This window comes from Epinephelus moara, chromosome 19, assembly GCF_006386435.1.
Source record: "Epinephelus moara isolate mb chromosome 19, YSFRI_EMoa_1.0, whole genome shotgun sequence".
NCBI classification, from domain to species: Eukaryota; Metazoa; Chordata; class Actinopteri; order Perciformes; family Serranidae; genus Epinephelus; species Epinephelus moara.
This window is the reverse complement of record NC_065524.1, coordinates 30,900,006-30,917,197: the sequence shown is the minus strand read 5'-3', so window position 1 is coordinate 30,917,197 and position 17,192 is coordinate 30,900,006. Positions and strand designations below refer to the sequence as shown.

Below are 17,192 nucleotides of genomic sequence, written 5' to 3'. Positions count from 1 at the left end.
ATGTGGTTTGTTTTTCTTGTAGGAGCCCTTTTGTAAAGCACAACACAGCTTATTGCCATCAGTTTAATTTATTTGTGATTTCATGTTTTGTGATACACATCATAAAATTTTAAGATAAGATAGGAAACTTTATTATCATCACACTGCTGTGCAAGACAACGTAATTACGATGGTACTCCCTGATGTTAAAAACAATATAAACATATAAAAGTAAGTAAAAATAGGGGCGGTACATACAGGAGTGTGGATATGGACATACTGCAGTATAGAGTAATTGTATAAAACAAATTACTATAAATGGTGCTTTCAGTTTTATCAGCTAGCCCTACTGCTGCTCAACTGACAACATCTGCAACGAGCCTGTCAATAGAATTGATCTACTGGATTTGTCAGTACTGACTGATCAGAGCAACATTTAATCCAACACAAATATCATGTATTTTGGGCAAATATCTAGTTTCCTCACTTTCAATCATCCAAGCTGACAAAGCTTTTATTTTGGACTAAATGTTAGCGTTGCCGGCCCCCGGGCCGCTGCTCCCTGCTCCCCCCTCCACTCCCTCTCAGTGACTGACAGCTATCTATCACTGTCAATCATCAACGCCCCCTCCCTTCAGCCCAACCCCTCACGGTTGTGCTCAGGGAGCTTTAGCCTGGTGCTTGGTGCTACACTATCAGATGGCATGACAAATGACTTCTCCTTGGCCTCATTACACACACACACACACACACACACACACACACACACACACACAGCACACACACAGCACACTGACAAAACAGACAAGACACACAGGCGATCTCAACATGCAAACTCCTCAAACAACAAATGTGGACACGCACACAATCATTCCCACACAAGCATACATACACATAACCATCGATAATGGATCATTTCAAAGGCTGTAAGTGTTCTGAATATTCACTTCTCCTTTTTTTTCTCTACCCACCCCCAATATTGATTGTCCTTATCTGTCATAATTCAGCACAGTCTGAGCTCATTGCAATCACTCTCCACAGATAGACTGTGAAAGGAGGAGGGGGGCATGTCTATCAACTAGCCATGAAAAGCAGAGATACTTGTCGTTGCTATAACATTTCCATTTCTGCCGTCCATTCAATAAATTCTATACATTCTAATAACTCCTTATAAAGCAACTCTATTGTGGATGGTATGAAGTCTCTTTTCATGACCCCCTCTCATTCTGTTCTTCTTACATTAATTTCTTTGTCTCTTTTCTTTTCCCTTGCTTGCTCTTTGGGTTCTTTAACCTTACACACTGTGCTGAGCCTGGTGTGAGGGGGTTTCTCTTTTCTTGTAGGCAATATATTCTCTTGTTCAACAACACAACACTGTACGATGTATTGCTCCTCTTTCATTTCTGAACCCACTGGGCTTTCACAATCACAGCCACCTACAGCACAGAGTGTAATTCATGTACAATTACTGTATGTGACACTACTGGAAAGATACCAACAACATCTATAGTGTAAAAGCCCACAGACATAACATCTCACATGCAGAGAAAATCAGTTTACATGCAGATTTTATTGTCACTGTATGTGAAAAACTAATGTAAGAGCCAACAGACAGTGGCACACACCGTCAATGACAACTTCTGGCTCATTTTAACCTGGGAAAACACGCTTGTCAACCACAAAACTATCAACACATCAAAAAGAATCGGCTGCTTCACTGGTTGCTAACTTTATGAATCGATAAAGGACATTTTCAAACTGCTGGCCAAATCTTGCCCTGCACAATACAACTTGTCCATATATAATGACAACATACATTTATTAGCTAATACCTTGTTTCACATATTCCCAATAATGCCTATATATGTGTATAATCAGATTCTTGAGGGCTACACGAGCACTATGGCAGCAGGAGGCTGATACCCACCTACAGTATGTCACCTCTGTGCACTGCAAAGGAATAGCTTGCTTGGCCAAATGTACATCAGCAGCTGGTGTAGATCTTTACAGAGGAGCTGGTCGCAGAGCACTGGGTACAGTGCTGCAGCTATTCACCAGCTATCACCTTCTACGGCATATTCCCATATTACTTATATCTAACCAATTTCTTCAGGGCTACTTGAGCACCTGGAGGGGGGTGAGGGGCAGTTAGCAGATATGGGATTGGGTCTCTCCCTCTCCCTCCACTGTGGTTATTGTCAACAGGGTAGCATTCATGCCTAACAGGGCCACCAGAGGTTATCGCTGAGCCAGAGTGTGTATGAGAAGAGGAAATCAAGCTGCAGGAACCCGACGCATATCGTTCTGTGTAGCCCTCGGGGCCAAAGAAGGGACAGAGCGTCTGTGTGTATATATATGTGTGAGAGTGTGTAGTAACACGGTGAAAGTGAAAAACAGCAGTGTGCATTTGTGTGTTTGGAAAAAGTAAATGTGCACGTGAAGAGCCAGAGGGACAGAGGGGAAAATGGTGATGTGTGCTTGTGTGTACCTCAAACTGTGAATGTGCAGATGTGATGACATAGGGCAAGGTGTGAATGGGTTATTCAGTTGAGCTTTAGAAGTGAGTCCGTATATGTGGGTTTTAATTTGTTAGGAGAAGAGAGGATTGAAACCAAAGAGTAAAAGTAGTAACAGTCTAAACAAGACAAATATGCTCTTACTGTATTTGGGCTGTGCTGAACAGTTCAAAGCTTCATTCATAAGGCTGACGTTGGAATTTTAAATCAACCTTTGAATTCTGCTGAGCTTTTTTTTGCATGTCTAGTCGTTGTGTTTTAACCCGGTATTTCTCCACAGTTGCAGATAAAGATCAGGCTACACTATCATTATTACTATTATCATTATTATTGTTATTATTGTACTATTTGTAGGATTTAAAGCTTCTGTATGCAACATACGGAGCATTAATATACACAGCAGAAGTTTTGCTACATCTGTGCGTGTTGTAATCTGAGCCTCTCTTTGGTTTTTTGCAGTCCGGCCATGTGTGCATGTTAGTGCATGTGCGTATCAACACTGTTCGCTTTGTTAGCACTGATGTCGTTGTTTAGTGCTGTTTATGTAATTAGTACCATTAGCTACTAGACACTGGCTCACACACATCCTTGATGACAACCTTGTGGAGTCAAGGTTGCAGCCAAACTTTCGGTGCAGTTTTCCTTCGAAATGTGTGAGTATTACTGATCTATTTTTTTCCCATCAACACAGATGCATATGACTGTGTTATAAAAGAGTAATGAGAGTGTATGAGAGAGACCGTGCCTGCGCTCAGGGCAGACAGCTGTTGGCGATCAGAGCAGACAGAAAGGTTAGCAGTGAAGTTATCGAATGGCAGAAAATGTACCGCGTTGGTTACAATTTTGTACTGATGAAGAAATGGACTTTAAGTGTGAATAAACACTTTAGTTCACAGTTGCGCCTGTGAGACATGAGCCTACAAGGAGCCAGTGCAGACAGCTACATAGATTAAAATGAGTGAAAAACACATCAGTCAAAACAGCATTATCTATGTTTATTTATCAAAGAGAGTTAATGAATCACTTCATTCAGCTTGAGGATTACTTAGTTTAAATATTGATGTTTTAGGGTGATGATGTCATTAAATATGATAGACATTGCTTTGAATGTAAAAAAAATGTGATTGATTGCAGCCCTATATTACATACACACAAACATCAACACACACATAGCAGAGGCAGTGTAGAAAGCTCCCAGTGGGCAGCTGAGCTAAGATACCATCTCACCTCTGCCAGGTGACTAAGTTATGGCCACGTAGACACATCACAGCAGGGGGAACCCTGTCATTATAACATTCTGTGCGTAGTGCATATGTGTGATTGTGAGTGCATGCATTTGTCTGCCTTCATGTGTGTCCCCACCCTCCCCCATCAAACCAAGAAACACACACATACACACTATATTCAGGGATTAATGGCAGATCTCTAAATAAGGCCAAATGGAGATGTGGATGGGAGGGAGCTAAGTGGTGTGAAGGGCCCAGCGGTGGCTGCCTCTTACCTTTTTGTTGTTTTCTTTAATATCCTGAGGATTGAGCGACTTGTAGTCTCTGGAAGAACAGTGGGGTGGGGTGGAGAGGAGGCAGGCAGAGGAGAAAAAAAAAAAGAAAGAGAGAGAGAGAGAATGGGAGACAGAGAGAGATAGCAGAGAAAGAGGTGCGTTTAAATATGCGTCACATGTAATGGCATTAGAACTGTAACATGCAATTTCATAGCAGTGCAATCAACAGAACTAATAGAGTGGAAAATATGTAAAAATAACACACCGGGGTGCAAAGTCACACAAGCATAAACACACACACGTGTACACAGAGCAGGGAGTTTAGATAAATTATCGTCATGTCTGCTCTCTTGATGGGGCTGCAGGTTTTCCATATGTCGGACTTTTGAGTGTTAAACACACATTAAACACTAAACATTTAAGGAATCTGACACACACAGCCTGTAAAATATTAAATGTTCAAAGAATTATAACCCGGCACACACAGGAACGAGATAAGTGATGGTGGCAAACATGCAACTCTGTACTCAAATATGTAAATGACAGATTGGGTCGTGCATGTATAAGTATGTACACATCTGTCCTCTTAATCAAACACACAGATAGGAATGATGGATACAAGGACGCTGCATGATGACAGGTAACTGTGCAAATATGATACAAAGCATAGGTGTAAATTTCGGGTGGGACGCAGGAGACAGGTATCCCTTAATATCTAGAACATGTGCATTTGTCTCCTCTAATAAAAACATAATAGAAGCATTTACATTTACAACATAATTTGATGCAGAAAGTAAAAAATTTGGTGCATTAAATTCACCAGGATGCAGGAAATTGTGTTTGATGCCAAGAATTTTCTGGAGGAACCTCAAACTCCCTACTTCACACGTGACCCTAGTGTTGAAACAAAACCTACGCCCTTCATACCAAGCTACTAAAAGAGGCACATGAGAACAGTCTCCATCTAATGTGAACACACAGCACTTCCACCTCACCTTCCAAAATCTAAACACTCTGGTTTCCACCCACATTTGACTCTCTGGTCTTAATTCTAGCCCTGTTACTGTGAAAGAAACACTCTTTTAGTGTGTGTGCTTGTGTGTTTCATACATGATGTCAGGTCTGAAGTGGTGCAGCAGGGCGCAGAAGGCCAGCCCATTCCTCCACGAGGTGGTGAAGTTGGTGATCTTCACCCCGCGGTAGTTCTTGGTGACCTCGCGGCACCAGACCAGCAGAGACTGGCTGGCGTTGGGCTTTCCTCCCAAAACTGGACTCGGGACGGGGCTGGGCTGCAAGCAGAGAGGAGGAAGAGGAGGAGGAGGGACATAGAAAAGGGAGGGTGGAGAAGGCAGAAAACAAAAAGGGTTTTAATTCAAATTACGGCTGTTTTTTGGGTCACACGAGGACAAAAAGAATTAATACTGATTGATAAAAATCAATAATGCACATTGGAAACACACAACATAAAACATAAATGACTTTAATGTGTTTTTCAACTGTTATATGAGAATATTAAAACCGGTCTCCAAACCCTGTACAAAAGATCGTCCACACGCACTGCACTCCACATGTGAGCTCCTTTCATTATTTTTTTGCAATAAAATGTTAACTTAGCAAACCTCCACCCATCCAATTAGCCTCCTATACTAACATACAATGAGCCAACACATGCACGTACGCGCACACACTCAGACACACACCATAGTTAAGGGTCATGCACAAAGCAGCGTATGACCGTGGATAATGTAAACATCTTATTAATTAGCTCCGCCTTTGAAGTCTTATCTGGGTCGAAAGCTTTCACCATTAGGAGCCTTTCCTCTCCCAGACTCCAAATCCCACAAATCCTTGGTGGTGTGGAGACACTGGTCTTCCTCTGATGGGCCAGCAGAACCAATGCTATTCTGATTATTCAGCTGGCTATTCACTAATCTGGTTATGGAGCGACAGATATGGGCTAATTCTCTCAGATTGTTATGGAGAGAAATGGCAAAAATGTCAGTGAGACTTGATTAAATTCATTAGAGGCCAGTGATCAAAAAGACTATGAAATGTGTTCAAATATTACTATTATACGCAGGACAATGACATTAACATGTGACTAATAGAGACAGATTTCCTTAATTGCATGACACGGTATGTTTTAAGAGGGTGTCTAAGTTTCATCATGCTTAAGTTGACTTTTAAAGGCTTTTAAATATACAGGGTAATTCTCTTAAACTGCATTTCAGACACTAAACCATATTAAAGACTTATCAACGATTTCTGTTTAGTTAATACGACTGAACACCTCCAGACATCAGGTGCTGCAGTGACACTACTCTGTAATGTCTACTCTCTTTTAACTGTTTACCATCTTGTACAATATTGACTTGGATGACACCAGCAATATGTCATGATGATGCCGCTCTCGCAGCCAGGTGATGTTTAATCTCAAAGCACGAGATGATTACGGAAGTCAAACCTTTACTTAACCTTTAGTAGTGAAAGTGAATGAAGATGTGTTGGTTTACACAACCTGATATTGTCCACCATAACGAGTTAACCCAGTTTCAAAGACACACAGTGAAGGCCTGGAGAAAACACAGCTCACTACAATGTGACTGTCTCAGCCCTGTGTCAAGGCTTGTGGTGGCCGACCAACCCCCTCTGTTGGTGGCTTTGTGCTACTGCAAGAACAGAAGAACTAATGGGGAAAAGACTTGGGGAAATGTATGAGGTGATGGTGTCTTTAAGCCTTTTGCAGAACCCATGACATCCTGCAGAACTCAGAGACATAGGGAAGAAATTAGACTTGTTTCTTTTGGAAATCAAAAAGTTATGGCTACTACGACTGGACTGATGACATCACTCCAAAGAGAAAATGTGCTTAAGCTTAATGCTGAGACCTAGACGTGTATGACCACACTTCAACCTACTTTTACGACTGCCTAAACCAAAACTCGACAGACTATATATGCTTTTAAGCCTGTAACAAGATTACGTAAGTCACCCTTTAGATATGTAGTTGTCCTTGCTGTGGACAGACACTAAAAATAATTGGTTTGTAATGTCAACAGGCATAAATAAAGTACTGAAGCAATATTAGTCCATAAGCTGTAGTCCATGACCACCTGGATGTCTCTTACTCTTCTATTGTTGTAGTTTAACCTGTGACTGCGAGCCTGGAGCCTGCTGAGACGCCACAAGGTCCAAATCTGATGCAAGAGACTGGAGGCCATCTTTAATAGCAACTCCTAACCTTTGTACCAGTGTGTGTGTGTGTGTGTGTATGTGTATGTGTGTCTGTGTATGTGTGAGTCATGCAGGCCCCTACGGCAGTCTTAGTACAGGGAGACGGTAGCGGGAGCCTGAGGGGCGGACACTTGACATTTCCGGCTCATCTTTAAAAGTGGGCCTTAACCTTTCCCCACAGCTTCTCCAGACACGTTTTAGGCGGCCTCGACAATGCCTGCGTGCCACTCAAACAAACGCAAGGGAAAAAAAGAAGAAGAGAAAGAAAAGAGATAAAAAGTCAGAAAGTCAATACCGATTACCGAACACGGTCGCACTTACTGTACGTGGATAAGGACAGCAATGTTTGTTGACCTCATCAACTAATTTTGTCACTGACTAATCTTACGTAATGTGTTTTTAAACTAAGAGACCTTAAAATGATAAACATTTATTTACATTTTCTGTAAATGAGTGTGAGCTAAACTTGTTCCTCCAGTTGTCCTCTGCTTATGCCACTGTTTTTGTGTGTGTCAGTGACAGTGAGCGTGTGTGTGTGTGTTTGTAGAGTTTCAGAGTGGAGCGGTCTTCCTCCAGGCCTTCCCTTTCTGCTTCTTCAAGTGACGGTTGAAAGTAGCCGTCTAATTTGAGCGCTCTAATTACCTGGGATTAGAGACCAGGTGCTATTAAAGCAATTAGACACACAGCACACTCCAGTGCCGAAGACCCTGCACCCTAGCCAGCGGAAAACACACACGCAAATACACACCTGCGTAACACAGCCACTGGAAAAAACACATGCATTAGCTAGTGGGGTACACAGACTTTAAGGCTCACTCTCTCATACACACCCGCCTATTGACACACAGGTGTCTTAGCCAACAGAAAACAAACACACACACATATTAATATGCACCATAATTTGCACTTTGAAAGGGTAAAAAAAAAAACCCGAAAAAAAACAACAACCCCACACCACTAATTTCGATTAATAACATATTGAAGAGAAGTCGAGGATAGTGTGTTATTTACTTCGGGTGCTTTAAAACCTCTGTTAGCTGATGTGTCATTTCAAAAATGATTCTTTTCTTCCTTCCTGACAAACCAGTTTTTAGAAGCGACAGCGGCGTGTGACAAGCAGTGACCCCACGTTCATCACAACCCAAACTGATGTAATTTTCTCAATCGGCAGCCCAGACTGTTCCATTACGCTCCTTCCAGATAAAGGTTTACAAATGCATCTGCGCACTCAAGCTTTCATATCCATCAAATATTGAACAAACACCATATCTTCTTTTACAGGAACCGGCTGCATTTCCTAAAGACACAAACACGGGAGGAGTGAAATTTTCATGAGGAACAGAAATGCACCCTGACTTATCAAACAGTTTGCTGTCTTGCCTAAAGGCAGGTGTGTACATGTATGTGTGTGTGCGTGTGTATGTGTGTGTGTTTGTCTTTTATCTGTCTGTGTGAATGTCACTGGATGTGTGTGTGCAACACTGACACAGCCATGTAGCTAGCTCGGCTCGAGGGTAGGATTAGCGGAGAGCATTGCCTCGGCCCACAAACATTCCATATTAAAAAATGAAAAGGCAACCTTCATTACTATCAGTGGCACATAACCTCCCCTCTTCCTCCTCCTCTGCTACTATTATACACAGCCCTAACAGCCTGGGCGAAAAATACAAGCCACTGACAAGAGATTCCATTATTCCTGATGCCTTAGTGTCAACAACATACATCCGATGGGGCAAAGAAAGAAAAAAAACGGAAGAAGGGAAAAGGATGTGAGAGAGAAAGAAGGGGGGTTAAGCTCACTACAATGCCTGAATGACAAGATAGGAGGAAACCTGCGAATGGAAGCACCCAGGTTCCTGTTGGTGCTGGTGTCAGGAGGATTTTTGGTGTCAGCAATGTGATTTTGGGAGGGTGGGATGGGATTCGAGATCTGGAATCATGGGTAAAAGCGGATGAACCATGATATGGAAAATTAGAAAATTGTCACAGGTCGATCTTAGGTCTTAAGCAAAAGAACAATTCTGTAGCGAGGTTGGAAAATGTTGCTTTTGGGGCAATATGCCAATATCAACTGTACTGTATGAGGGCAGGAATAATCTGAAATACCTTTTAACAGCGACTTACCGAGAGTTGAACAGCACAGTACTAAACAAAATCTCTTTTCACCAACATTATACATGAGGAAGATTTGACAGTAGGATCGGCTCAAAACAGTCTAAGATGGTTTCACACACGTTTGCAATATACTACACATACTGTACATGTATATTTCATTTTAACCCCAAAGTTAATAAAAAATAATGACACTAAATTGATAGCTGGGGTGGGATTTTTTTTAAAAACTATTTTTCAAATCATAGTCAGAAATAGAGCTGCAATGATTAATCCATTACTTGTCAACTATTAAATCATTATTATATGATAATTGATTAATTAGAATTAGTAAAATTTCTCTGAATCCAGCTACTTACATGTGAATATTTTCAGGATTCTTTACTCCTCTATGACAGTAAACTGATTATCTTTGAACAAAACAATTTGGAGAACGTCACCGATTGACTTTTTTTTTTTTTTTTTTTACCATTTTACAGATCAAATAATTCACAGATTAATCGACAGTGAAAATAATCATCAGTTCGAGCCTTAGTCAGCAACTGAACTTGAATTAGAAAGACGCTTTAGCAGTGTGTCTAATTGCAAACTTGGGGGTAAAGATATAAAAGACAGTGTACTTCTGGGTCACCCTGTTGGCCAAAATGAAGATGAACAGACGTAAACAGTCACGTCGCATTACCCACAATTAAACGTCTGCAGAGTATGGAGACCATTAAAACTGGCCTTTCAAAGTCATAAAAAAGATACAAGTGAAACGCTTTAAGTGGCAGCTTTGTCTCTCCCTCTGGGGCAAAACGCTTCAATGGAAACTTAACTGGCCTCAACCCAATGACATAAACCCACGACTCTGTGGAGAGAAAAGAGCTTCCGTGTCTCTCCAATCTCACTTTCATGGCTTCAAAGCAGTGTCAGAGAGTGTCAGATTTGAGGAGGTGTTGAATCTCATACTCTTAAAAACTTGTAATCCGCTCAAGGAGCCTACGGCAAAAAAAAAAAAAAAAAAAAAAAAAAAAAAAGTCCATAGACACACGCACACATTGCAAAGCACACAAACACACAGACACACTTGAAATGACAACAGGGTCTACAGTAGAAAGGCACACATACTGTATATGCATACACACTCAAATTCTAATGTACTGATACTGAACAGCAGGCACATACTGAAGTGAAAGCATACAGTAAAGGAAGAAACATATATACTGTTTGTATAGACCATTTAGGAAAAGGCAGGCAAACACACGGCTCTTATCCAAGATGTACACACACACTTGAAAAACATTAATACCTGTTCACATTTAAGAGGATAAAGGTTAGTGCACTTAAGTGGCCTGTCCATCCTGCTATTGAAAGCTCTCATCTGATTGGCTGGGCTCCAACTACTAACACTCTCAATTACTTAATTGCACCTTCAATCAAAACAAGCAATTTGTTTAATTTGGGGCGTCTACACATTAGAAAAAGACAGAGGGAAAAAGACGAATGATCACCTCGCGTCATCTTACCCATGAAATTATGCTTCGGATTTCAAACGTCGCCTGCATGAGAGCAGAGGGGAGGGCGCAAAGTCCAATCAAAAGTTCAATTATGTAAATGGAGATGTGGAGTGGATGGAACAATAGGAAAAGAGGGGGGGAAGACAAAAGGCAGGAACAGGAGAGGAGAACGAATGTAGCGTGAAAAATAATACACATTAACATACAAAGGATATATCGCATTACTGTTGTAATCACACCGAGGAGGGGCTCCTTCCAAAGAGAGCCGTGAGAGAAAGTGTGTGTATGTGTGACTGCGCATGTAGACACTGTTTAGTGAAGTCAGGCATCATTTTGTGTGTGTGAACAGGTGTAGAGAGAACGATAACTCTTTACACCTGAGAGCTCGCAGGGAGGTTGAACATCTGACAGACTGAACCTGCTACTTTTGAGCAAGGCACTCAGCTGCTCTGCCACCGAGCCAAACGATATGGGACTGTTTGTTCCACAGTTTATTAACAAATCTGTATGCCATGGCTTTGTGTAATGTCACAAAGTAGGAAAATATGTAAATACTGATGAAAAAATTCATCATGATGGCGAATGGGGGGGGGGGGGCTGCTAGTGATTCGCTCAGAAGCAGATATGCTTCCCATCTAGCAGTGAACCTGCAGGCCAAGACAGAGGGGCCTTTCGGCAGTTGGCTACTGAGATGTAAAATGCAAAAATCAGGAAAAGCGGTTTCCTTTTCCAGGACCATTTTGCTTCCAAGGCCTATTCTGCTCCAAAGGCATAACCATGCAAAGCAGCAGCAGAAAAAAAAAAAAAAAAAAAAAGGCAGAACAGGAGAGGACAGACAAGGCTTTGAAATTGAAATAAAAACCATTGAGTGAAAAAAAAAAAAACATCATGAAATAACACAGTTTGGAGGAGGAAGCAGACAAAGGAGTGACTGTGCCAGCTTGCAGTGTGCCCACCCGCCCGCTTGCACGCCTAACGTGTAACACAGGGGCATAATGCGGTGTAAGCGCTGGCTTTAGCTTGTCATGGAAACGGCAGTAGCATTACCCACACTCACGCCTCTGCAAATTAGCTTTGGCTGGGGAAAAAAAAAAAGACACGCAGGGTTGGTAGGTTTGGGATTGAGTGTCGGGTGTGGGATCCAGTCACGGACAAAACAAGACAATATCACCAATGGTGAAAATGTTCCTGCCTTCCCATCCTGGGTCCATCTCCACGTTTTCCCTCCTTTGGGTTACACAGATCCAACAGGAGAAATTACAAACTCGTTCTGGGCCAATCCCTTCTCCTCCTCATCCAGTACTCACAACATGAGGTCTCAACCACCTTTTTAAATAACTCAGAGTCAACAGTTCAGAGTGAGAGTTTACAGCCTGTTTTGTCCACCTGCCTCTTCCTGTACCCTCTTTTTCTATGGCAACACCATGAGATCCAAAAGTATTTCAGAATTTGAACTTGCTGCCACGTTTGACACCCATGATGGCAGCTTCAATCCAAAGTAAACCTGTTGTGACGTGAATACAGAGTTTTAAGTGACCAAAAAAAATCAGCCAATACAGGTTTGTTGTGTGAATTTTGTTAAAGACGTATGTATCAACTGATAAATACCAAGAGACTGCTGCACAGAAATGCCAAAAAATATGTTTGGGGTCATTCAGCAGAGATTATCAGATGTTTTTAACTTTTAAATATTGATATGTATTTCGGCTTTAAATCCAGTATTTGTGAGCTGCTACGTTACAAGTTACACATAAAGCATGATGCAGTATGAGTTTAGAATTGCTCCTGTTAGATAGTACCGACAGTAGCGATTAATTGACGATGGATTAACTGGTCATCAAGAATTTGATTGAACATATGAACTTTAACTGATCAAATAAAGATCCGATTCTGAAATATAAACAACGGATAGTTTCCTAGCACACATTTTTCATTTCATTTCATTTTTCTGTAATGAGGCTCCAGGTCATTGCTAGACTGCCTTGACTTACAGATGATGGTTACTAGTGAATGTGTTGCATGTTTTGATTTTACAATCTACTGGCCGAGCAATTTAACTTAAAGACTCCAGAAAAAGAATCCGAAGGCCACCCATCTCTTCCTCTACCTCCTCATCTTCATCCGACAAATAAATAAAGCTTTGAGAGAAGGAAGAGAAGGAGGAAGAGACAGGAGGGGGGTGGCTCTTATAAATCTATAACGTATTAATCTCCTTTAACTGCCATCTTCAACAAACAAATTAGTGGTGCAATGGATTCAGAGATCAGCTGTGTTGATAACGCTGCCATTTATCAATTAATCTAAGCCTGGGCAGGGAAAACTCATTAAGGAGGCCACTTTAGGAATTATGTTCCGCAGGTAAAGAGGCTGACTGAGTGTGTGTGTGTGTGTGTGTAGGGGGGTCTTGACACAGCAGTTGTGCAGCCCCCCCCCCCACTATAGACTGCCATTGTCCAGCGCAGTGTGGGCTCTAAAGTGATGAGAGGGGTGATAGCACAGCCAATTAAAATGAACATAATTACAAAGTCACCCCTTTGACTCCTGATCAGAATACACATGCATCAACACACACACATAGTGGAGGAGGAAGGGTGTGGTGGAGGAAAATGCTACACACAGACAGAGAAGGAGAGGGAGGAGTATGACAAGAGCATCTAGAAAGAGAGGGAGTAGGAATCGATAAAGAAAGTTAAGACACAAAGAGAGGGAAAAGATCACGTGAATAACTGTGAGGCTGTAGTCTATGGTGTATCACTGAAACCTTGAAGTGGTGAAGATTTAAGTCCCGGTTGATTTGGCGACACCTGTAGTTACTGATGTAACAGCAAATGGTGTTTAATACTACAGGTCACAGATAGAAGTTTCCAATAACTGGCCTTTTTCCATCACTCTGTGAGCAATAGTCATCTGATTTTTGGCTGCACATGGCCTGATTCTGCTTACAGCAGGGCACAGTGAAAGAAGTTGGTTACCTCGCCAAGTTAAAGGTGTGCAGCTTGTCGCCTGCAGCTCTTTATCTAACAGCTCACGGTGGCTGCTCCTGACTCTTCTATTTCTCTCTGCAATAACTCAAACTGATCTGCTGTCAAAAAAGTGCCCAAAATGACCGGTCTTGTTTTGTAAACACATTTTTGATGAACGATAGCAGTTAGTGCTAAGCTCACTCAAAGTCAACTTGTGTTTAGCCAGTTAAATGCTTTTAATATCAGTAAATATCCTCATTGTCTTTTTCGTGGCTGATTGGTTGACCGCTTTTAATACTCTGTCTCATGCACCAACAAATCCTAATATGCACATCATCTAGTACTACTCTACTACTCTATTTCAACACCATTTGCCTGAAGCTATTTCTCTATTTTGACAGGTAGTCTTTAGTATGCTAACATGCTAACGTTAGCTTGCAGTTGGCTAAGGCTGACAGGGATGTAGCCACCAGATTTTGAAGTATTTTGTCATGCACTGAATCAATGAAGAAGTGAATAATTTTGACTACTGATGGTACAAGATCAAAAGGATCATCAAAGACATTAGGATTTATTCTCTTAAATGTCTGTTAATGTGTGTGGGACAAACAAAACAACCAAACAATGGACACATACTACCATCTCACTGGCATAGCTAACAAACCACCAAAAACTGCTTCGGGCAAACCAACCTATATGAAGATATTTTTGAGGGTGAACGCCTGCTGTCTGTACATTCTGATAACCAAGACAGGACCGCATGATCAAATCTCGTTGAGCTGCTACGAGAGTGCTCAATTAAAAGCAGAGGGAATGATCCCACTCAGTGATCTACGCGTTAAGCACTGAAAATGCCACTTAGTATTTCCTATAGCGTATAAGAGCACACACCTGCATACCATAACAGTCCAAAAGAGGGGGTGCTGGAGGGCTTTATAAAGAGGCAATTAAAGCCTTATCATTTCTACACTCGCTCTCCTTTCCTCAAACACAGAGTGCGCGCACACGCACTCACACACACACTTAAACGCATGCACACAATTTGGAAGACAAATCACTAAGACTAATTCATAAGGTACTTCTAAGGTCCTTTTTAAATTATAGAGAACGGTTGGTTTAATTCAATTAAAATGTAGCAGGGGCCACTTAAGGATGACGGGAGTAAGGTATGGCATGACTAAGTGAGCGCGGTTTTCAAGAATGTGCGGGGGGTCTTAGTCGTTCTTCAGGTCGAAGGAGTTTTCAAGTGCATGGACTTCTATCTCCTCACCCGAAGCCCCCTTAAACCTCACCCCAAAACCCTGGATCCTTCTGGGTTTAAGCCCACACACACCTGGAGGACTGCGGCAGATTAAGACCAGATTAAGATAAAGTTACCCCTTCTTCGGCCGCCATGTCATTCAAACCCCTGGCCTCTATGGCCACTGGATAGCAGGACACACAAGACAAAAAGGTTTGGTTCATTCACATATACACACACACAGGCATGCACACACAAAGGACTTTCTGGTCATCCTCATAAGCCCTATTAGTCTGCTATAGAGCCTCTCATAGCAGACATCAATCACGGAGGGATTAGTCAATTCCCTCTCTAAATGAGTGGCGAGGGAAACCTCCCTTCAACTCTAGAGCAGGTCTCTCTCTTTTAGAGATTACACAGCGATTTGTTTTCATTTTGTTCCATCTTCATCGTTTTCTGTTTGACTTGCTTTTCATTTCTCTCTCTCTTGCTCTGTGTCTCCCTCGTTCTCTCCTGCTTGCAGCTTGTGAGGTAATCCTTGGCAGATAAAACTAAGGAGGACTTACCAAAGGCAGATTACAAGCGGCGCTTTGCGGAAGGCCCTTTTACACCAGTCGGCGCGGGTATTGAGGAGAGTGAGCTCTTCGCAGTGCTTAACTTGTGAACTCGACATGCACCCAACAGAGGAAGAGGTGGAAAAATGATAGCCGCATTACAGTAACTGGATCAAAATATATCCCTCACAACAACACACACAAGATTGCACATTAGTGCGCACAACACACATGCTCCTTCTTTCGTGGCAGCCGTGTATAAAATTGAATTCAGAATAGTCCCTGAATAAATACTAACATCAGATTTATATTTATTCTGTTGAAATTATCAAACATATTGTTTGTTATATCTTGTAAGACTTCAGGATCAACATTGTGTATCACATCAGAATTCCTCTTTGAGCACCTCCATGTCTTTCAAACACAACTCTAACTCTTTATGTCCACTAAACAAGCAAACTGAAAACTAACCCTTACACAACTTGACCCAGAACACTACCTTATCTTAACTCCCCAACTTTTTAGAAGGGATCCAAACAGGTGAGTTTGTTCAGTAGTCAGTAATGTCTTATACCTCTCTACCCAACTTGATGACAGCGATGCCCTGCAGCAACAACAGGAAGCCCAAAGATCGGACCTAAACTGCCCGACAGGAGAAACTGGGTCTCCTCTCTCCCACAAGATCCAATGACAGACCACTCAGAGACTGCAAATAAGAGTTGGGGAGGGGTCCACACTGGGAAAAGGCAGACACTGAGAGTCACTGACTTAGCTTTACTCCTCTCAAGGATTATTCTCCTAATATTACACAGCTTATGGAAAGGCCAACGTGGCCAAGGGGAGCCACTGAGTCTTCAATACCTTGGTCTCTGAAATGGACCGCTATGTTTTCCCTGCTGATAATGATTCCAGGTTCTGAAATTTAAGCGACACAGCTCTCCTGTGATCCTTTACTTTAACCCAACAATATACTGTGGCTACACAAATCACACTGGAAATCTTATATTTACCTTTAACTTAAACTTTTTATCCAGAACCATTAACCTGGATTGAGCAAGAAGTTCAGTGTTTTCACAGCTCCACTGAACTATGAAGAAAAAGCAAAGACAATCAAGTACATTCGGTAACTTGATTTATGACAATGGCACCCTTTATACGCTATTCTCTATTGCTCTATTATACATTTGGATTTACTTAATACTTACATAATAATAATTACGGCTGGGGAATATGGCTTCTAAACAATATCACTATATTTTTGGATATATTGAAACGTATGATATATATCTGGAATTTTACAATCTCCTCCAAACTACTACAGAGTACAACAATACTTAACAACTACATAAACTACTGTAAAAATAAAGCTAAGTAAGTATGTTATCATAAAGTTAAATAAAGTACTGTCATAACAAAATAATTTTTGACCCGAAAACTGAACTATTCTGAAGCACCCGGCTCGTCTCGAGCCAGAAGTGTTGATATTCTTGCTGTGAACCTGGAACTTTGGGTCGACAGTTAGATGTTAGCAGTTAGCAGAAAGTTAAACCGTTAAAGCAGCGCTTTAAGATATGAATTTATTGACTGTGAATGG

The 17,192-nt window shown here is 41.6% G+C and overlaps 1 protein-coding gene across 7 annotated transcripts in view; it reads right to left on the bottom strand.

Moving 5' to 3' along the window:
• Nucleotides 1-17,192, bottom strand: part of ehbp1 (EH domain binding protein 1) — a 162,570-nt gene that overhangs the window by 78,821 nt on the left and 66,557 nt on the right. For all 7 annotated transcript variants that reach the window (XM_050071704.1, XM_050071707.1, XM_050071709.1 and 4 more), the window contains 2 exons: nt 5,107-5,285; nt 3,997-4,045 (listed from right to left, as the gene is read on the bottom strand). In XM_050071704.1, coding sequence (XP_049927661.1) covers nt 3,997-4,045; nt 5,107-5,285 — 228 coding nt within the window. The remainder of the gene's footprint in view (nt 1-3,996; nt 4,046-5,106; nt 5,286-17,192) is intronic.